At 38.2% G+C, this 22,577-nt stretch overlaps 1 protein-coding gene across 4 annotated transcripts in view; it reads right to left on the bottom strand.

Annotated features, from left to right (window-relative positions):
• Positions 1-22,061, bottom strand: part of SRPK2 (SRSF protein kinase 2) — a 99,815-nt gene extending 77,754 nt beyond the window's left edge. For all 4 annotated transcript variants that reach the window (XM_085298260.1, XM_085298280.1, XM_085298287.1 and 1 more), the window contains exon 1: positions 21,820-22,061. In XM_085298260.1, the coding sequence (XP_085154386.1) occupies positions 21,820-21,857 (38 nt within the window). In that variant the 5' untranslated portion in view covers positions 21,858-22,061. The remainder of the gene's footprint in view (positions 1-21,819) is intronic.
• Positions 22,062-22,577: the final 516 nt, after the last annotated feature.

The following is a 22,577-nucleotide window of genomic DNA, read 5'->3' as shown; positions in this document are numbered from 1 at the left end:
GAAAGTAGGAAGATTTCACATACAGTTTTATGAGGCGGGGGAGCCAGTTTCACAGTTTACCATTCCAAACACAGGAGAGGACACACTTCACTTCAATGTTTTTCATCTGCCTCCAGCTGCTCCTCCATTCCTGTCACTGACCATGAACAGGCACTGGAATTTACTGAATTCCAGTGTGAACCTCTCCAATTCACTAAAGAAAGGAAAAAAAAAAATCCCCAAAGCAAATCAAGCTGGTTAGCGTTTCCGCCCCAAGTTAAAAGTAGTGCACAGAAAGGCCCCATGAGTGACAAAGCTGGTGCAAGATAGGGCATAGAATACACACACCACAAGAAAAAATAAGCCATCACTTCCCACTCCTATGTTTTTGGTGGCAGGGAGCTTATTCCCCTGCTTTGCCTCTCCTAAGGGCTGAGCGTCACTCTGCAGGTCACTGATACACACTGAGCCAGCCCGACAGCGTGCTGCCCCTGGAAGACGCAGCCTTGCTCCCCGCTCCCATACTCACGGCATGCAAACCTGCCCCTTTCCTTTCTACCAGCTCTACCGCTTGCTTATTCACTTTTTTTGGAGCTTGGTTTAATCAGCTAAAATGTGATGCACAAGTGGCAGAATGAGTGCAAATGAAGGGGTAAGATGATGCAGACAGGAGCGCATGTAAGAAGGATAAGTCATTTCAGTGATAATGAGCTACCGGATTTGTTTAGTTTATCTGATATACCTTCTGAGTAATACTTCTTGCAGTTCTCTCTTCAGAAACTGTCAGAGCAAGGCTTTACAACCAACTTCAGCTGATCTAAGACCGTGCTTCCAGTCTGGGAGTGGGGAGGGAACTGTCCTGCCTTCCGCTCGTTTTCCACAAGTTCCTTACGAGCTCTGCAGTAACACACACACCGCACAAACRGCAGAGAAGGGTGAGCGCGGGCGACTCTTACTGCCTTCTCATGCAGACCAAAACTCTGAGCTAAAAGTAAGCCTGGGCAACCCACCCCGGACATTTTTCTTGTAAGGATATTGAGACAAGCACACRCATGTATGTACACACACAAACGCATGCACAATTTTCTCCAACTCCCAAATTTGCTATTCTCTCAGTTTGTGCAGAAGTTTGTCCATGTACTCAAAAAGTCAATTGCTTATTAGCTTTCTATGCACATCTCAGCATCATCTTAACTAAGCTATACTGACCAGGTTAATTTGCCATTCTGCATGATAAATTATAATAAAGAAGAAACCAAACACTTTTGAACAGATGCTCTCCTTAATACTGCAGAAAATTTATAAATGAGCAAAAATTACATAAAGATGGGCAGTATTATCTCCTTTTGGAGGTGAAACGGTTTGTCAAAGGTAAAAGTCTCCTAAATCTTACCATACGAATAGAATTCCTTTTCCAGGTTTTCCTTGATTTTCAGAATGAAACTGAATCATGCAATATTTATAATCACTGAATATTGCACTGTTTAATTTTGCAAGCCCTTCTTTCTTTACAAGTATTGCAGGAGAGTAAATGCCACCACTCTCACCAGCTCGTCTTGTCAGAGGTTTACCGAACAGTAAATATTCTCCTCCTACCTCCAAACAGGACTATCAACAAGGTAACACTGTCTCCTGAGGCTACTAAGCCTCAGATAAATGTCTTTTCATATAAGCATGCTCTAGCTATGCACTGTTCTAACACTAACATCTTCCCTTTAACAAAACTATAACAGGTTTTGGGCAGACTGAACTTAAAACACTTGTTACGAACTATAATGGGTGCTTTCATATTTCAAATGTGTCTTTAACAGCATTTGATCTCCACTTCCCAGYTGATGTAAGTAGATCACTGAAATGGCCAAACATACATGAAAGGCTATTTTCCAGGGCTTTTTCCCCCCCATTTCAATTCAGAAAACTTTCTTTTATGTTATTATTGAACTAGGTTAAGTATTTAGGAGAATTTTCTCCTCCAAAATTTGTCTTTAAAAAAATAAAAAATAAAGCTTTACCATTGATTACAGATTAAAACACCTTATCCCATTCCACAAGTAAGTATTTGTTGCTATGCATCGTAATCTAAGGAGGATGTTACACTGTGAACACACTACTACTTGAGAAGCATTTTAATCAAGCTGCCAGTGCCCTGCCCAAGCAGCAATTCCGTTTTCAGAAACACACAGGCAACACCGCACAGCACACGTGCTGCATATGCAAACCTTCTAAGTGAAAATGTTACATTACTAAACAGATAATAGCAAAACCAAACTGCTAGTGGAGATCCCACTTGAGTTCCACAGCCAATGCTGGAGCATAGATGTTATCATCAGCTTTCCTCCTCCTTTCCTTTTTCAAGAATTAAGTCTCTGCTCTGGAGGATCATAGTTTCGCAAATATGAGCTAAACTGATGGCACTGTYGTGTCTTCCACAGTTTTTAAAAATGTCAATGCCTCGATTCTCCAAACTGTGTTAACAAGAATCAGAATTTAGCTTTAAGAAAGCTTAATAGCAGCAGTGAAACTGTTAAGAACTCCTGCAGCAAGAAGTTAAATTATACTGCACAAATTACTTGTTGCTGCTGATCTGTGAAATAGAAGATAAAACAGACACTGGATTAATTAATAGTAGAGAAAGACATAAAAAAAATAGAAACTGTAAAAATGCTGGGATATCCAGCAATCCTAGCTGTCTTTGGAGAGAGGTGATAAGCACATCGTATCTCCTCCTGAAGGGCAGGAAATGGTACTGGACAGCTAGGATCCAGGAAAAAAAAAAATCCACTGAAATCTTAACGTTCATTCTCCAACACTGGCAGGAGCTGGGCAGCAAAGCTCTACAAGAGCAAATGAACCTGTGCTTTGCTGGCAAGCTCTTCCTCTATCCTGTCTTCCACATACAAGTTTAAGTAGCAGTTGACTTTGAAATTTTCTTCCAAGCCATATTAATACATCTGAAAATACCTGATGACTTTCTCACTATTCTCATTTCAGTTTAACATACATTAAGCCCAAGATATCTAATCATTTGTCAAGATGAAATAGTCATCTACATATAGAAGGATATACACTTATTGTACATTAGAGGAATTACTGGCAATTTGCAGTTCATGCTAGAACTGGATTAAACTCTGTTATGTGGAGTTATGCATAAATTCTGTCAGGTATTTGATAATAAAATACATTGAAAGACATGACTGAAATACAGCGGGTTCAAAACAAACAAGCATTAACTTAGATTAACTTTTTCCAGATTTTTCTGTCAAGTTCTAAAATTTRAATCACAACATTCTTTTTTTAGCCGATATTCAAGGATTGCAAACTGTAACAATACAGGGAAATACAATAAAAAAAATACATAAAACAATGCTGAATTGTTAAGACTAATTTAAAACAAGTGCAAAAGAATTCTAGAAGACTTTTTTTAAACATTAATGTTATTACTGTTATTAAAAAAAAAAAAAACAAAGCAAAGAAACTCCATAACTCATGGAACACAGAATTATTATTAGGTCAACAGAGACCAAAGGAGCCCTAGAGGGACCCTGCTAAAACCCCATGCAGYGAGAAAATTTCCAGGGAGCAGAAGTCATCACCTGACGGCGCCGGCGCACCACTGCTCACAAGGGAGAGGGCGGCCGACGGGCCGGGACAGGGAAGGCGGCTCCGTCCTCCCGCCCCCACGCAGGCTCTGCCGTTCCCCTCATGCCCTGGTGAAGGGGTTCGGTTCGCCCACGTGGCAAACGCCGGGGGCAGAGAGGGGGGAGGACGAGCGGCACAGGCGGAGAAGCTGCAGCTCGGGCCAGATCACCCAGCTGGGGTTCAGAAACGCGCGCCCTGTTCGAGCGAGGTCGGGCCCTCACGGTCCCACGCACAACGCGGCTCGCCTCCCCCTKCTAAGTTGGTGGCAGGCACACAAAGTATTGGGACAAGCTGGTCGTCAGTACCAAAACTCACTTACGGAATTTACCCCCAGGAAATCCATGAGACACCCACCTAGACAACAACTGAGGCACTTCAGACACCACTAGCTCTCTAGCTACGTTTTCTATGCCAGAAATCAGCCTTCGCGTACAGAAAGGGAGCATGGGATCAGCCAGTATTATACCCCGAAACTTGGTTCAACTCCCGCCTCTAACGCGGGTATTAGCGCGCAGGGACRGATTCCCCCGCGCCCCGCCGCAGGGCGCCAGGCGCAGCGCTGCCGCGCGAACCGAGCGCTCCTCACGCTCCTCACGCCCCGCTGCTCCGCGCGGTTACAGGCAGCCGCTGCCTCTGCCCAGCGCCGCACAGGGCACACGTGCAAAAAGCTGGAGGAGCCCGTCCCTTCACCACCAGAACAGCAAAGATATCTAGAACACAAGCTACACTGAAAGGTAAATCGAAGTATGTTAAAAATAGTAAAGCATGCACACAACAACCTCAATTCCTCTCTGATCCATGATCTCATACGTAACAYGGAAAAACAAAAATTACACTAGTCCCAAGTATTTACAAAATGGCCTAGAAGTAAAGCAGTGCGAGTATTATAAATGCAAAATAGTTTGAGAATCAGATGTAGGCCTTTCCTTTGGCCTGTCGCAGGCTGGGATCGTCAGAGACGGCACAACCTGATCCCGAGGGAAAAGCAGTGGCTTACATTGCTCCGCTGAAAACCCTAAGGACAATTCAGCTACGGTATTGATGAGGTCTACAGGGAGATACATCACGCTTTCCTTGGGCAAGGATGTTATAATCATCTGCCCAGGAAAAAGTGAGATAGGAACAGGAATACCAGCCAAAGATATGTATTTCCAATCAAGACAGGGACAAATCAATACAAGCTTCTTGAAATCAGAGTTTTACCAGCCTCAGSAGCTGTACCTTTCATTAAAAAAAGAAAAACAAATGAAAAAGGCAAGAAATACTCAACTAAATTAAATACATAATTTTTTAAACAATGTATTGCAATTACACACATCATTGTACTTATGTTTTACAGGAAGGGATATTTTAATTTCTCAAAATTGAGCTCTCATTCCTTCAAGAAAACAAAATCTGATGAAAAATCTTTACTTTCAGAGAACACACACATCCCATCTTTTCAGTCATATTCAGCTGGAAGAAAAACATAACTTAACATCTTTCAAACTGAGAAGCCCGGTTTTTGGATTAAGAAAAATCAAATCACTTGAAAGAAAACTTTAAAACAGACAAATCACTGTTAACCTCTCTTGTGAATAAAACATTTCCCCTTTGTGTTTATAATGTTTCTGAACCTAATTACCTCATAACAGCACCATCATCTTAATTATGTTTACAGTTTCCAGTTCAACATTACATGAGTCTGTATTGCTCTAWAGTACGCCAATAGAGCAACGTGCAATTGAACTGAAGCTATTGTTAAAAATAAAAAAATCTCGAGCGAATATGTAATATGAATATTTAGCTGATTTCGCAAAAATTAAACTAGTATCAGTTATACTGGAACAGTAATTAGCAGTATCTAGTTGTATTTGCCAAACTTAACTTGCATAATGCCCATAAATCCCAGAAAAAAAAATATAATACATTTATTACAACAGTATAAATAATATTATCCCTTCTGCATATTTTATAGTATTCTTTGTGATCCTTAAGTTCAACATATATACTGCCTTTCATAATTTCTAATTGCTTCTCTTAGATTAGTAAAGATTTGTATTTTGAAGTCAAATAAAAACACAGAATAAAACTAAGAGATGAGTTACAAACTCTTAAGTTTTCATTTTAATATCCAGTTAGTGATTCAAACCAAACTAATCATCTCTGCTGATACTTTGCTGGCACCATAAATAATTCTACACAACAGCAATTTAAAAGCTCCACTCTGGCACACAGAACTACATTGTGCGTTTTGCTCGAGTTCTAGCAATTCCCAATACATGCAGTGAAATAAACCTCAACTGAAAACAGACTTTTCCATTACCACCGAATTATAGGATTGAATGCTAACAAGAGCAACAAAAATGCCAGAAAATAACTGGAAAAACACTCTTACTTCAGGATTTTCAAACTTCACGTGACATTTTAAATTACAAAATTTTGATTTCCAACTCAGAAAGATTTAAAAAGTCACTTGATAAGCAGCACGGATTTTAAACAAAAATATATCAATATCTTTTTAGACCACTCATGACTCATTTACACATCACTTCAAAAACCTTAAAGTAAATGCACTCTACAGAATACAAMTCTTAGTTCAGCACCTCCAAACAACCTTGAAACAACATGAATTTTATTACAGTCAACACAAGCAATACTCTTCATAAACTCCAAAGCAGTCTGAGCTCTACAGACCAGCAGACTGGATGTGAAAATCTTGTCAGCATGTTCTTTCTCCTAAGAATACTGCATGATTCCCCTTCCTAAAAAATTCACTTTTATTTTGCAAGAATTATCCTATTTTCTGATTGCCTGCTGGTTCTTCAATATTCAGGTCATCCAGCAGGCCACCAGCACTACTCAAAAAGCTGTATCATTGCTTGAACGGTACCGTGGTCTATGATACCTCCTATCCAAGGAACCCAAGAAACAAAACGAACAGGGAAGAAAGAAAATAGATGCAGGTGGGGCTAAAAAGGGAGGCAATGTTGCAGTTGTTGGAAACTGTAAAGTTATTACCAAATGCTTTTATGTAAAACATTGAAGTTTAAATTGTACAAATAGCCCCCTAATTCTCATAACATGCCTATTTTAACAAAAATACAGTGCAATGCATTTTACACATAAATCTTGCGCACGAATATCCATGCTGAGAACAACTTCATTACATTCAGAATGCTTTTACCAATCTTTATTTGAATTAAAAATACAATAGTACTCATTTCACTTGAACACAAAATATTTCAAACTTCTCTGTATCTTTTTTCTATCAATTTTTTTCATTTTTGAACTCTGAACAAAAGTTCAATACATTTTTATATAAATATATAAACATCTTATATATTTATATATATGCTATATATTTATAAAAATAAGCAGCATTCCATATTTTTTGTCAATTTGAGTATCTGTAGTTTATAATCTATCGCTTGTAATGGGCTGGTACCAGCCTAGAACATACAAGTCATAGATATTAAAAACAACTTTCTAGCTGCTTAATTATGAAGAATACGTTATGGTTTGCCCAGTTATTACCTCATAGCAGTTTCCATAGAAACCAAAACTAGGAAAATGTTTAAACATCTTTGTTAAGTGCAAACAAAGATGCCCAAGAAGGAAAAGTTTCTGTATGGCATATGACAAGTAAATCGGTCATATATCCTAACGGAGTTAAATCAGTACATAACAAATATAATGCAGTAAAAGCTTTCTCCTTAACCATTAAGGWTATGAATTTACCATAAGAGGAAAAATTATTTTAGAATCTGCTGAACATGTAGTAGCTGAAAAACCTAATTTACTATGAACAATCCCATGTATCTTATTTTTTAATGCTRTAATAATATATTCTACTGAAATATCTAGAACAGGTGATGAACAGCAATCAAGCACTTCCCTTTTTGAACRCCTCTGTCTTCTTCAAGACCACTGTAAAACTGCTACCTATACAGATCTGACCTGATTCCTACCCTAGATGAAAAACAGCTAAATATCAAATATTGAAGTGAAGTCTAGAAAAAGCTAAGGGAAAAATGTAAAGACAATTGTATACTTAAGTGAAGCCTCAATTACTGCAGCAGGCAAAACAAATAGCCAGAAAGGGATCTACTCCAGCAAGACGACTTTTGGCCAGGCATTTTTGCAGGTTTTGACTTTATGGCCAATAACCAGAAACATATAGAACTATATCAAAGAAAAGCTAAGCACTCTCATGTGAATTATCTGGTTACTGAGAAAGGCGTTTTTATAGAAAAAGATACAGACCAGCTAAAAAAGCAGTAAGTCTTATGATTACAGTACAAGTATAGAAGAATGAAAACCAAACTCCTGATGCAAGAAGGCTTCATTTTTCAAACAGAAAAGCTTTTAAGAAATCCAGTATTTTTCAGTTATAGTTTCAGCTGAATTTCAAAAAGGGAGTTCTATCCAAATACTGTTTTCACAGTCACAGACTAGTCGAGATTAGAAGACATCTCTGGAGATCATCTAGTCCAACTCCTTGCTCAAGTAGGGTCACCCAGAGCAGGCTGCCMAGGACCATGTCCAGCTGGGTTTTCAGTCTCCAAGGATGGAGACTCTGCAACCTTTCAGGACAACTTGTTCCAGTGTTTGACACTAAAAATGTCTTTTTTTCTTATGTTTAAATGGAARTTCTTGTATCTCCGTTTTTGTCCATTGCCTCTTGCCTAGTCACTGGGCACCAGTGACCAGAGTCTGGCTCCATCTTCTTTATTCTCCCCCATCAGGTATTTATACACACTGGCAACATTTCCCTGAGCCTTCTCTTCTCCAGGCTGAACAGTCCCAGCTCTCTCATCCTCTCCTTGTATCACCAGTCCCTTCATCATCTCAGTGGCCCTTCACTGGACTCGTTCCAGTAAGTCCATGTCTCTCTTGTACGGGAGAGCCCAGCACTGGACACAGCACTTCAGCTGTGGCCTCACCAGGGCTAAGCAGAGGGGAAGAATCCGCTCCCTTGACCTGCTGGCAACTGCCTAATGCAGCCCAGGAGGCTGTTGGTCTCCTTTGCCACAAGTTTACATTGTTAGTCCATAATCAACTTGTCCACCAGGACCCCAACTCCTCCTCTGCAAAGCTGCCCCCAGCTGGTCAGTTCCCAGCCTGTACTGATGCATGGGGTTATTCCTCCCAAGGTCTGCACCTTGGGACTCGGCATTTTCCTGTGTTACACTCCATGAGGTTCCTCTCTGCCCATTTCGCCAGCGTGTTGAGGTCCTTCTGAATGGTAGCACAACCTTCTAGTGCATCAAGCATTCCTTCTAAGTTTGTATCATCTATCAACTTGCTGAGGGTGAACTCTGCCACACCATCCAGGTCAAAATGAAGATGTTAAATGGTATTGGTCCCAGTATCAGTTCCTGGGGGACACTACTAGTGACTGGCCTCTGGCTGGAGTTGGTGTTGCTCATCATAGCCCCTCAAGCCCAGCAGTTTAACCAGCTTGCAATCGACTTCACTGCACTTACCCAGCCCATACTTCATCAGTTTGCCTACAAGTAGGTTATGGTGAACAGTATTGAAAGTCTTGATAAAGTCAAGATAAAACAACAGCTAGTGTTTCATCAATATTAAAAATATTTTAAGCCTCTAACATTTTTGTCTTTCCATATATATACAGAACATCTTTTTCTGCATCACAGTAACTTCTATTTGTTTCTCTTGTAAACTCTAGCTAGCATAAGCTAACTGGTTATCTGTAATACTTTAAAACCTCTATCAAAAAGAATAAATAGGAAACAGCAAGTACTACCATATTTTCATACTTACAACTTTCACTTCAGTACTCTGCATCTCTTTCAACCTATCAGTGTGTGAAAAAAAATTTCAAATAGTCAACACAAAACAAAAGGCAAGAGTAATAAAGCAAGCAGACTACTGAGGACTATGAGCAGGAATGATGACTGGGTGTAACATGACATCTCTGGGATAATCGTTTTCTTATAGTATTTGAACGTAAAACTCCACTGCAACTGAATCTCAGCTTTCTTTTTACATGCAAGAGCATACACATGAACATGTAATAGCTGTGTGGACAAAACAACTAGGCCTTAGAAGTAGTTTAGAGTGTCAGGAAGCCGTAAGAGTTGCAGAAGTTTCAGGAGTTAATGAAGGAGATGTACATATGTGTGTGTGTGAGCTTCAGCTAACTCTTATGGGCTTAGACCACTGCAGCAGGACAATCAAGCATCAAGTGTAATCTAGAGCCAGGATATCTACAAAAGCAAACCAGTTGCTTAGAGGAAAAATAAAAAGAAAACAAGGATGGAATAGAGCTGAACAATTTTGCCTAAAGAAGTCTAGTGAAGATTTGGCAGAAGTCTGGGAAGATCCTAAAGAAGATCACATCTGTCTATGAGAAAGGCCTGACTAGAGCTATTTACAGTAAAGGGCAGGAGTCTTCAGATGCCAGGCAACATGACTTGGAAAGAAACTGTAGAGTTTAGCAAGTGACTAAAGGGATTATAGGGTGTGTAAAGTCTTTTTTTTAAGTTATATTTTAACTTAAATATAGCTAAAACTTTTTAGCCTAAAAAACTAATCGCTGTGATCAAGCTGCTCGCTAAATAAATCTGTATTTATCTGCGATTGAGACTGATAGTTAATAGCTAAATACCCTCCTTTTAAGCTAAATAAAAAACGTAACAAGAGACCTTCTATATAACAGCTGGGGGAAAAAAATTAAAAACACTGTCCAAAGCAATGGCATATCAAATCTAGTCAGACTGTAAGCTGTGTGGATTGAAGTATTTTATAAAAAAGAAATTAACAAAGCTGGGGAAAAATGGTTGCAGTTTTATATGCCTAGGGCATTAAACAGAAAAAAAAACAACAAAAAATACAGTGTCTGTGAGCTCACTAAGGTGGAGGAACAAGTCTGTTCCCCCCTCCTTTGCTACAGTATTTGCTAGATAAGCAGATTTGGAAACATCACCGAAACAGCTGCCTGTTGAGCTTTGTTTCTACTCAGTTCAAGCAAACAGAGCTCTGTTTACATTCTCAGTAAATAAAGAGGACTGCACGTACACACACACTCACAAAATCCCACAACCTTCAAATCACATAATCTATTTCTCCTCCTAAGAGCAGCAACTTGGCAAAACCTCAACTATTAGCTAACTCCTGGACTCTTACTGTATTAGAAGTAATACATGCCAGGTTTTCTGGATGCAGATGTCAGATAGCCAAATACTGCCCAATATATGTTGTGGGTCTGTTTTTCGCCTGCTCAGCTACTTTGCAATGGAATTGAGCACCCTCGATACTTGCAGGTCAAACCACTAGCCTTCCTGTCCACCTTAGAGATATTACTCCCCTTCTAAACAATGATATTTGATTGCCTTTTGCCTTTTATTTTAAGCAGTCCCAAGAAATACTACGCAATTGTCATTATGAGACAGTTCTTTTATTTTCTGGATGAGAATGAACAGAGGGAACGTGTCTAGTTTGAGCTGTTTATGCTCCAGCACTCCTACCCATTGCGTGTCCCCCAGGCACCTTATCGCGAATGGTTTTGCAACAAACAGAGCAACATTTCTGTGGTGCAAGGAGCACTATTTTCTAGTGGTCACTGCTGAGCTTTGTCTGTGCTAGTAAATCTGTATGAGACTAACATCTCCAGCAGGTGTGAAGTCTGAAGCACAGTGTATGTATTTAACATGCTGTAAGAAGACAGCCCAGTTTTCCTTTCTAGAGATGTTTCTCTGTAAACTGAATAGGAATCAAGAGACTAACAGAGCTCTGCAACACTGTCAATGTCCAAAAGGCCAAAAAGCTGGAGAAAAGGAATTGCATGTTTTGTATCCTCAGCAGACTGCAGCCTTTTGGATGTCCCCATCATATCACCAAAAATCCCTTTCTAACAGGTGCTACCAGGCCCTGGGAGATAGTTAATGATTCCAGAGAGATTAGTGTCTAATGTACTAGAAAAAACAGATCCAGCAGGGATCAGGGAAAACAATAGGTAGAGGAGCCCTGGTAACCTAATCAGTGAAAGAAGATTATTGCCTGAAGGGTTACAGGACTTATTCTGGGATGCAGGGGAAAGAGCATTTGGGATTCTGTAAAATTTATGGGATGCTTTAAGGGGATTATGAGAACATGCAATACTTATGAAATGTTTAGAGGAAGCAAACAGAAGYGGAGAAAGAGAGGGATAAGGTGGGTAAAGGAGGATCACGCATAGGGAAATAGTGGGGAAAGATAAATGGGGAAGGTCCAGCATGAACAGGCTGCTAGTCAGCACGCTTATCTGATTGAGCCCAGCACTTGATCACTACAGCCTATCATGCAGTCATTAAATCCTATTTCTAACTATCTTCTGTGTAGGTGTATTTTCTGTTCTGACAGCGTACATGTGAAAGCCAGTGAAATTCAAGCCAGACCAGCCACCTAGTAAGGTAAAAGGTCTAAGTAGCAGCAACTGGACTGGGACCACAAACCTCAGGGCCTCAAGAGTCCAGCTGCCAGCAATCAAGTAAGAACAAGGGGTCTAGGTGTCAGCTACTAGACAGTGTGTCTAAAACGAGCTACTGGAGTGACCCATTTAGTGTGCATCTTTGTGCGTGTAAGTCCCCTAGTGGACTTCAATCCCGACGAGGTGGAAAGGAGCTGTCCAGGTATTCCGTATTTGGTGCTCCGTGTACATTTAGTGAGTGTCGCTAGAGGTATTGTTTTAAGTCTGTGCTGGTCTGTGTGACAAGCCATGCCGGGGGTGCRGGTGGCACGCGCATGTGCTGTGACTAAGCGCTCAGCCTCCTTACTGGCTGGCCCTGGGGACAGAACCAGCAGCCTTGCTTCTGCGCGGCTGGGACAGGACGAATACCCCGGGCTCCCAAGCCCACCGCATTCGGCTACTTCTAACAACTGGTTGGGCTAAAAGGACATGCACATCTACCAAGTTTCTTAGTAAAACTCTCAGTAATGCTTTGAAGTGTGTAACTCCACTACTGTGAAACTCTCAATCTGCTTCTGATTTGAGTTCAGTATAAAACATCTATGCCTAAGTTGTTGTGCACACAGGAAAACTTCTTGTTGGAATACATTCAATTCAATTTCACTAAAAAAATTTGTAAACTATTAAGTATTTTAAATGATAGTAGAAAAATGTATTAGCATTTTTCAGGCACTGTTCTTCTACTCTAATTGAACGTCATCTTGTTCTTTTAATAGCCCTTGAAATTCCTGAGAGCTAAACATGTTTGAAAGGAATCTTGCCTGGATCTTTCCTATCTGTTTTCTTCAAGAGACAGTTGTACACCATAATGGGAGAGTAATACACACAAAGCAAAAATAGACATAAAATAAAATATATGTAAATTAAATTATAAGAATATATTTAATAGGTTTACTTTGGAGAAACTTGTAAACGGACTTCCATCTTCAAATACTAGCAGCCTGCACAAGCAGTCACACGTTGCATGGCAGTGTACTACAAGCAGGGAGCCCAAGGAACAGGGACTCCACTCATTCAACAGTCCACCCACAGGTGCCAAGAGCACTTGGAAGGCTGGTGATAAAGAGGAAGAGATGGGGTGTTTTCTTGTTCACTGGTAATTTCCTTGCAAGTTCGGCATCCTTTGTCTTCTGTCATAGAAAAGAAAAACATATCGAGGAAGACCATCTTTTTATTTGGCTTTCTAGACTGATATTCTGAAACATTAATTACCTGGGAAGGAGCCAAGAGATTTCAAGATAAGTGTATAAAGACTGTTTGGACTCTAATTTATATTATATTAGAACAAACTATTTTAGCTAGTAGAAGTGCTCACCACATTACACAGTAGTTCTGTGTCTGAAACATCCGACCTCTGAGTAAATTTATGCTTCAGAATCACTATGTTTAATTATCTTCTTCATACTTCTTAGGGAAGTCTTGGTCCTAGGCCATATTAGTCTTTTCAGAAGCAGACATCTGTCCTAGCTAGGACACTAAGCAGCAGTGGCAGTTCCTGATTCTTGCTACATGACCAATAGGACCTATCAAAAAGGCTTTCAGCTATTGTACTGGAAACAATAAAACACAGCTCTGAACAGGATATCACAYGTGGTGCTCCGGCATAGTAAGGTAATTCTTTTTATGGATGAATTGGTAAAGAACACAGCTAATTCCTAACAATGTTGAACTTAGTTTCTGGCATAGATTAAACAGAGATTGATATGCCCATTTGGTATGTAGCCATGACAGCAAATCAATGTATTGGTGAACAGCAGCTAAAAAGGCWATGAGAACTTGAAGGACCTGATGATGGATAGAATGATGAAACACTCACCTGTCCACTGATGCCCATATGAATTTGGAAGCCCCTTTCCACCTCCACATTTGTAAAAAATTACTGTTGGAGATTTGATACAGTACCTGTAATTGTGGTTACAAAATATAGTAATACTCTTTATAGTATTATTAGTGACAAAAAATATTCTGCTAGTTTCTCCCAGAACTATTGCTAATATCTAAGCTTTGACAACACTTAGCTTTAGAAGAGTTTCTGCACTAATATGGCTTCTTGTGTCCCAAAAAGGAGATATACAATTGATCCATCTCCATGAACATTAGTACTTAGCAACAAAAGTTTAGTCAGGTCCTTGTCTTCTGAGGAAGACAGTGGTTAACCCAGTAGATTTGGGGCACAAGCAGCTGCTTCTTGAAGACAAAGCATTAAACTCATAAAATGTCTCGTTACTCTCCAATGACATTTTGTCAAAAGGAAGTAGCTTTAAAAACTTCCTATGGAATTACACTGCTCCAAGGCTTGGAGAAAAAAWATGATCTTCAGATTAATCAACAAAATATTAAAATATGTATATTTCACAAGATTTCAACAATGAAAATATGATCTTTTTAGTGATATTTATGTCACTAATTTAGAATTATTTGTCATTTTGGAAGACTACAAGATAAAGTTAGAATTAGGGCACATTTATCAGTACAGAAAGGTTAAAGTGCCTTTTCAGTATCCCATTAAACATAATGGCCAAACTTCACACAAACAGAGCACCTAATTGAGATATGGTTCTTATTTTGAATGCTGTACATTCACAGAAGAGAAGCAATCAACTAGCCTGACCTAAAGCCTCGATCAGATTGAAGAGACTTGTGCTGATGAATTCAGTAAAGAACTGGCATTCCTTTATTTGCAGCATATAAGACAGGCAGAGCTTGGAGCTGCATGCATTTGTTTTGCTATTGGTGTTTTAAGGAATAAAAAGAGAAAGCAAACAGGAAGCAAAAGAAAATAACAATCTACCATCCACCTAGTCACAGTCAGCTGCACAACTCTGGTAGCATCATAAATGAGATGACTTTCATAATGTCTTTAAGGTTCTTTCATAATGTCTTTAAGGCTGTTCAGATGTTGTTAGAGAGCTTACCCAAGCCTAAGAGTCATACATAAATACACAAATATGCAACAGAATGAACTCTTAAATCAATATACATTTAAACTTGTAGCTTAGATACTCATGGCAACTACATCAATTGTATATCACAGAATCATAGAATCAGTAAGGTTGGAAGGGACCTGTGGAGATCATCTAGTCCAACCTCCCTGCTCAGCAGGATCTCCTAGAGAATGTTAGACAAGGTTGCATCCAAGCAAGCCTTGAAGATCTCCAGAGAAGGAGACTCCACAACCTCTCTGGGCAACCTGTGCCAGGGCTCCGTCACTCTCACAGGGAAGAAATTCCCCCTCACGGTCAGGCGGAGCTTCCTGTGCTTCAATCTCTGCCCATTGCCTCTTGTCCTGTCACACGGGACAACTGAAAAGAGTTTGTCCCCGTCCCCTTGACACCCTCCCTTCAGGTACTTGTACACATTGATCAGATCCCCCCTCAGTCTTCTCTTCCCCAGGCTGAAGAGGCCCAGCTCTCGCAGCCGTTCCTCACAGGGCAGACTGTGATGCCCAGAGCCCTCTGGTCCTCTCTGTAGCCCTCTGGTGGACTCTCTCCAGTAGCTCCATGTCTCTCTTGAATATCAATGAAAACATATCACATCATAATAAGTTCATGGAATAATATGAACATCTAAATATTCTGTTATTTGTTTTTAAGTATAGAATACAAAAGATGCAGAAAACTGCAACAGAATTTATTCTGTAACACAGGACAACAAGAACAGAAACGGCAGTAATTTGGCACAGGTACCCATTGCTTTGTGCAATCCATCAGATAATGTTCCTTCAACATTTGGCTAGGGGCCAGGAGCAGACACTTTAGTGAAAGCATGATTAAGACAATGATCAGGCAAAAAACTTCAGGTCATGAAAACAGGCTAAACTGTAATATGGAAAGCTTTTCTTAAAATTAACTGTTATTTTTTCTCTGACCTTTTTCCCCAAGTAAAATCAGACACATACATTTATCTTGGAAAGATAAAATATTTTACTCAAATTGTGTCTTTTTATGTATTCATATATGTGTTTTTAGACATTAACTAATTGTGTTCCAACGAATGCCAGACTGATTGGATTAGTTTCCAAGGAAGAACAGTTCATATACAGGATAGTCATATAAATCCCTGGCTCTTTCAATTTCTCCCTTTTCCAATGACCTCTCATCTTAGTTGCAACAGTTAAGTGCAAACAACTGAGATTCAAATTCTTCAGAACAAACACCGAAAACTTCCCTGTAATAAAAATTTCACAAACAATTGTATGATGAAAAGATAAAAAGAAAAAAAGAAAAAAACTCAAAAAAGAAAAATAATCCCCAAATAGTGCACAAAAGATAATCTGAATAGTAGAGACACTAATGTAAAACACTTCTACACTTCACTTGTCATTAAATATCAAGGTACATGATTTTCTTAGGTACAGCAGAAATTCCAAGCAGAGCCAAGAACGAAGTGTGTTACTACACACTTCAAATTCTAACCTTTTCAAAAGTTACTGATGAACTGATTCAGTCATTTCAGTCACCGTCAGCATATTCAGACCTAAAAAGTGCAGTGTCCCTGAGAAATATCACCTTCAGTGAAAAAGCTGTTCCACAAGTGCCTATTTCTACATATGTTATTTCCATTTTTTTCCCCCCACACAATCACAAAAGCAAGTTGCAACACCCATCCCCTCTACATCCCTTTCGTATTTCACTCAGAAGTCTGGCACACAAAACCACTGAGCCTGTGAAATATCTAATATGAAAAATATACAAAGACTGGGATCTCTTTTGGTCCAATTTTAGTCATCTAAAAATTAAATATCTAATTTAAGATAGCTACACAGTCTCCTTACACTGTCACTGAGTAGTCAGCTCTCCTATGGGGGAATGAAGCTCATCCCTGAATAAATAGCTTAGGCCCCATGTTAAAATAGGATAGCTTCCTCCCTAAATGTGAAATAGCCTAAGATAAAGCATGACAAATAGCAGTATTAGTTTGTAATTTTAAAAAAGGGAAATAATATATATGTTCACTGTTATTACACATTATTTTAAATAAAACTAAAAAAGTTAAAAGCAATGTGATCAAGAGTACTATAAAAACAACTTTGACGTGTCCTGAAACAGAAGTTAGGCAGTATTTTTTTTTATATATTGAAGATTAAATACTTTGTTAAAAGTTAGTGGAACTAATCAAATAGTTGCATTATTTTGCTAATTATTTTTTATTTCAATGTTACTTACAAAAATAGTAAATTATTATCATTTTATAATGCCCTATTATCTAATAATTATTACTAAACGTTTACCTGACACACAGCAATAGCAGGTCATATTAAATGTTGTAAGCTAATTTTTTCCTCCACTTTTAAATGTGTTTTATTGTTGTAATTCATTACAATAAATAACACTTGTGCCTCAGAAGGAACAGTGCACCCACAATAAAATAAATAAATAAATCAAAAAAAACCCATTGGTTTCTAAACCTGAAGAAAACTTTCAACAACATAGCCCRTTTCACAATGCCTCTTACATCAACTAAGATCTTAGATCTTTTCTTAAAAAAGGAAACTGACAGTACTCAGTCTCCATCTTTTTCTTCCCCCTCATCGTTTTAGCTTTCTTCCTCTTTCACTTCATCGCTGACTGCATTCTTGGGATGACCTGATCAAAAAACCATGTGAAAGCATTAAGAAATATATTCAATTTGTTCTGAAAAGACAAATTACAAAGCGGAGTTTACATAGCTTAAGGCTAAAAAATAAAATGGAAATAAAAACAAAGAACAGTTGTCCTCAAACCTTGCTTACACTACCTTCTGCCCCCAAATACTTCTGCATATCTGAATAACAAGACTTTTGCTGTTTTAATGTCATTTGAAAATATCTTCCTTTTGCTGCTATTTATAAAAACCCTCAGAATCATGAAAATCGAATTATGCACATACACTGATTTTCTACTTCAAGACAGCTCATGAGCGCTTGATTGCTATTGATTTTTTAATTTTTGTTTGGAAAAACACTGAAGCATAAATTTATTTTAAAGCAACACATATATACAGCCTTTGCAGAAAGACAGGAAAAGAGCAGGTCAAGTACTTCAGACCTATCTATCAGCCTCACTAGTGACCTTTACCAGCAATACCTTGTGGTCTAACTACATTACTAAGATGACATAAATTTAGAATCCAGAAATTCCAGCTGCAAAAATACCAAGCTTTTTGCCCTAATGTACACAAAGGAAAAATATTATATGCACTGAATTTATTGGAAAACAGTCTAAAGATTAGAAAATGATGTGGGTGGAAGAACTGGCATTTCTCAAAATGGTATAAAAAACTCATAAGGAGTTCTACAAGGTCCTTAAAGCAATAAAAGAAAGAATAGATACAGCTCAGTAACTGATACAATAAAAATAGGTATTTTTCTTTCTTTGAAGGTTCTTGAAAAACCATTCTCCTCTGTCTGGGGGCTGATACTAGCTTTCTAATGATGTTTGTAAGACTTGGACAAATAATCTTGCATAGCCACCCCYGAAACCTTCAAAGCACATTCAGGCTACTCGGTAGTCAAATTACTGCTTATTAGATAAAGAAACCAGGTATGTGCCGCATTGTAAGCGTGTTGGAGAAAAGCTTCCCATGGTGCACTTAAAGCTTCTCTCTGTATTTGTAAGAGCTCAGACATAGAAACAATTCAGTGCAACAAGTCGGAGCAGGTTAGTTGACCYGCTGTAACCATCCATGTGCACACTCACATACGTGGTTACCCGGTTACCTTATCACACCATGACCAAGGACTTTGTCACAGGCTATAACACTTACACGGACAGTAACTGCAGAACAACACTAACCAGTCAGAATTTTAGGACTTGAAGATGCTATTTAATTGTGTCTACCTAAGGAAATATTCCACAGAACACAAAGTATCAGTATCTTATCCCTCCATCAGCAGCTAAGTTTTTCTGGTGGAGAGGTGAGGGGAAGTAAAGGACGAACCTTATACAGGAAAACGTCTCAGGTTTATATTAATTAACCTTTCAAGACTGTAAACATTTTGCAGGATCCTCAACACAGGACTTCATTTTGCTTCTTKCTAATGCTTCCTATAAGCCTTTCAAAATCATAACAACGAACCATGCTAAAATAACACCGCAGAATCTCTAACACTTTGAGTTTCAGTAATAGCTAAACCATTCATTACATTCCAGCTTCCCTCTATCAGTTTTTTTTCTCTAGGATAGGATAACATATTGAACTTGCAAACTGAGCAGGAGAACCTGCAAACACCAACAAACTCATGGGGAGAATAAAAAGGGAGAGGGGAAATGAYGGGCTACTCTCTCATTCCTTCTCTACTCCCATTCCACCAGTCTCTGTAAAGGCCCGAAGCACCTCCTCTCGCCTGCCCTCCTTACAGGCGAGCACCGTCTAGCAGTCTCAGCTAGTGTGGAAAACAAGAGACAAGCCATGGGCTCATTTAGATCTTCCACCCGGCATCTCAGGGTACTCGAGCTTCACAGAAAGTCCAACCTCTATAAGCTAGGGTAAAAACTAGTAATAATAAGAAGTGCACAAGTCTGCATTAACATTCTATGTTTGTCAAAAACATGTATATTTTCTTGTGTGTTTGTGTGCGCGCTACGAACACACACTGCAATCTCTCTACACAGCAGACAGACATAGTTTTGTCATTCAGACACTCAATACATCTATTTTTTTCTTTCAAAACATCAAATACAGTAATTTTGAAAGGGTTTTGTATGGAACTAGAAGCTGGTAGAATAGGCAGCAGTGTTTCATAACAGCTTGCAAAAATTCAGTCTATTTTTAGATACAGGAAAAGAATGTGGTTATTTAAAAAAAATCTCAGATAATATGTAAAGTTGTTTTTATCTGTAACTGATAATACAAATTGTGCAGCTGATCTGTCAAATCGGTCTCTAAATGAATCACACCACACTTAAATCCCTCAAGGGGTACTTTATATGTATGCACAATATTCACATTTTAATCTTCACTGCAAGTCTTCTGCATTATTTCTTATATCCTATCCATGCATCAAGCTGATGTAAAATCTTCATTTTTAATAAATGGCATTTAAATACAACCCAGACAAATGTATCCTTTTCCGTTTATGCATAATAAACCTTTACAGGGACACATTCATCTTGGACAACTGTTAGCTTAACTACACGCATGTTTTGCTCAAAAATAAATTGATCAGTTCTAGGGTGCTGCAAACCATTCAGATTGGTTTAAAAAATAAAAACAAAAATAGATATATTACAAACTGAATTCTCCCAAGGAATGCMAGCTCTAATGAAAGCCTTCCCAAAAATCAAGTTAACACCTGTTTCCTTTACTATTTTCACCCCATCATCCTCTCTGTTATCATCACCATTTTATTAGTTTTGCATTTAAAAATTTTAAAGTATCAGAGTGAGAAAGAGGTAAACAAATAAATATTAACATTTTCTCCTATTAATCTTAATTTTAAATAAATAAATCAGTAAAATARATCTCAAAGCTATTATCTCTCTCCATTTTGGAAAGGTGACTTAACAACTCACTCCCCCCCCCACCATTTTATCTCTCATTGCTCATATTTTGCTATATTATAGCTAGTGAAAGGCACTATGGTTTCCTGCTATCTTCCATAAATATACTTCAAACTGAACTGCTCAGTTTGATTTTAAAATCATGCATGTCACACAGCACTTGCTCATTTTGAAAGATTTGTCTTTTTCCCTGTTTTCTTAAGATAGCTTTCAGCACGTTCATGTCTTATTATGCTGAGCCATTCAATAGTGTACTTTAGATAATTTCAGCTAAACAGTCTGAGTGCAGTAAATTAATAGCTATTTTTTGCCAATACCAAATATTAGAATGGCAAAATATAACATTCAGATGGCCTTTCGCACATAGCTGAAATGATTAATATAAATAATTTGACACAAATTGATACTATTTTGCTTCTGGACTTAAGTAATTTTATCAATAAATTTTTGTTACAAATGAGYCTCAAGCAAAACAGGAATGAACGGGCTTGATCTTTTAAAAACAAAAAAATAGTCACTTGGAGATTATTTCATGTCAGAAAACTTACTGTGCATTTAGTACCTCAAAATATTTCTTTAAAATGAAACAGCTATTTAAAATTATTATAATCTGATTGACAGATAAAATAATTGCTTTAAAAACACTTCTGAGTCATTTTGTCCTTACCTGCAGGCATGAACCATTACTGCATGCAGTGACTGCTCCATTTCCTAGCACAGACTTGAACAAGGATCACATCTATCTTACAGAAGGTGACTAATTTGAGGATTTGCGATTCCTGAGCTACTTTGCAAAGGACACTCCCTTTCCACACAACAGGACATGAAACGCTTCACCAAGTTATATTTTCTATTAATCTAAATTCAAAAGAACCCTTTATAACCTTTGAATGATTTTCTAAAACATAAAAAAAACCCACATCTTTAAAAATAAATTCAGAAATCAAGATACTGTTTGCATGAAAGTAAAAAGGAACAAGGTTTGCAAAAACAGTACACACAAACCAGTAGCCTGCTGTATTATGATTTGCATGCTGCAGCCAAGTAGACTTCATTTAAAAAAAAAAAAAAAAGGAAGAAATCAATAAACCTTTGAAAAAAGGCACAAAGCTAACCCCAGAAACAGGGGCTCAATTAATACATTACAATAACCAGCATGCAATACATCAACAACATTAGCAAACTTGACAAAGAAAAAAAAAAGCCCTATGCTGCTGCTTTGCAATGCTACACCATTAATTGTTCATGCAAGAGATGTAGCTGTACCTTTCTGAAGAGGACGACTTCTCAGAGTTAACTGACATCAGCAGCTCAATCTTCTGCTTGATTTCTGGAAAAATCAGAAAATATTCACAACCAAGATTGCCTGCCCTTGCTTTCCAAAGTCTTATAACGAAATGATTTTTTTTTCCTAATCCCTTTTGTTTAAAATGAGGCCACAAGATTCACAGTACTTCTGTGAAGACTGATTCAATCGGGCTATGAAGGAAAAAGCTCCAGAGGCATCAGGCCTTGCTAAACTATGCACATGACTGTTTATGAAAGCAGGAAGTACCATTTCTTTTGAGCAGAGGGGGGTTTCCTTTGCGTAGGGTGAGCCGACACATTCACCAGATGATTCTTATCGTAACAACTACTAATTGATGCACAAATTTGCGCTTCTAAGAAAAAAAATTAAAGTAAGTGGTTTACGGCATTTATTACTTTTCAGTTTAATTATGTAAACATTATTTGCTACCCTCAGAAACCTTCATTTCAAAAGCCCTGAAAAATATGGCTCTTTGAATCATTTTTGTCACAAAGAATGAAGTATTAAATCAGTACTTGAATACATGGGTTAGAAATCATAAATAGAAAATTCTACACATACTTGGAATTTTTTATTTTAGTGTCCTGCATTTAATTTCATTCAAGTATACTTTGAAAAGTAATATTTGATCTTTCTACGATTATTTTTTGATACATTAGTTACCAATCTAGCACTCACAACCAACCAACAGAAGCATCTACTAGCCTAACCTCAG

The sequence above is a fragment of the Rhea americana genome, unplaced genomic scaffold (genome assembly GCF_003343005.1).
Source record: "Rhea americana isolate MKP2758 unplaced genomic scaffold, rheAme1 scaffold_1, whole genome shotgun sequence".
Lineage (NCBI taxonomy): Eukaryota > Metazoa > Chordata > Aves > Rheiformes > Rheidae > Rhea > Rhea americana.
This window is presented reverse-complemented; position numbering and strand designations above follow the sequence as displayed.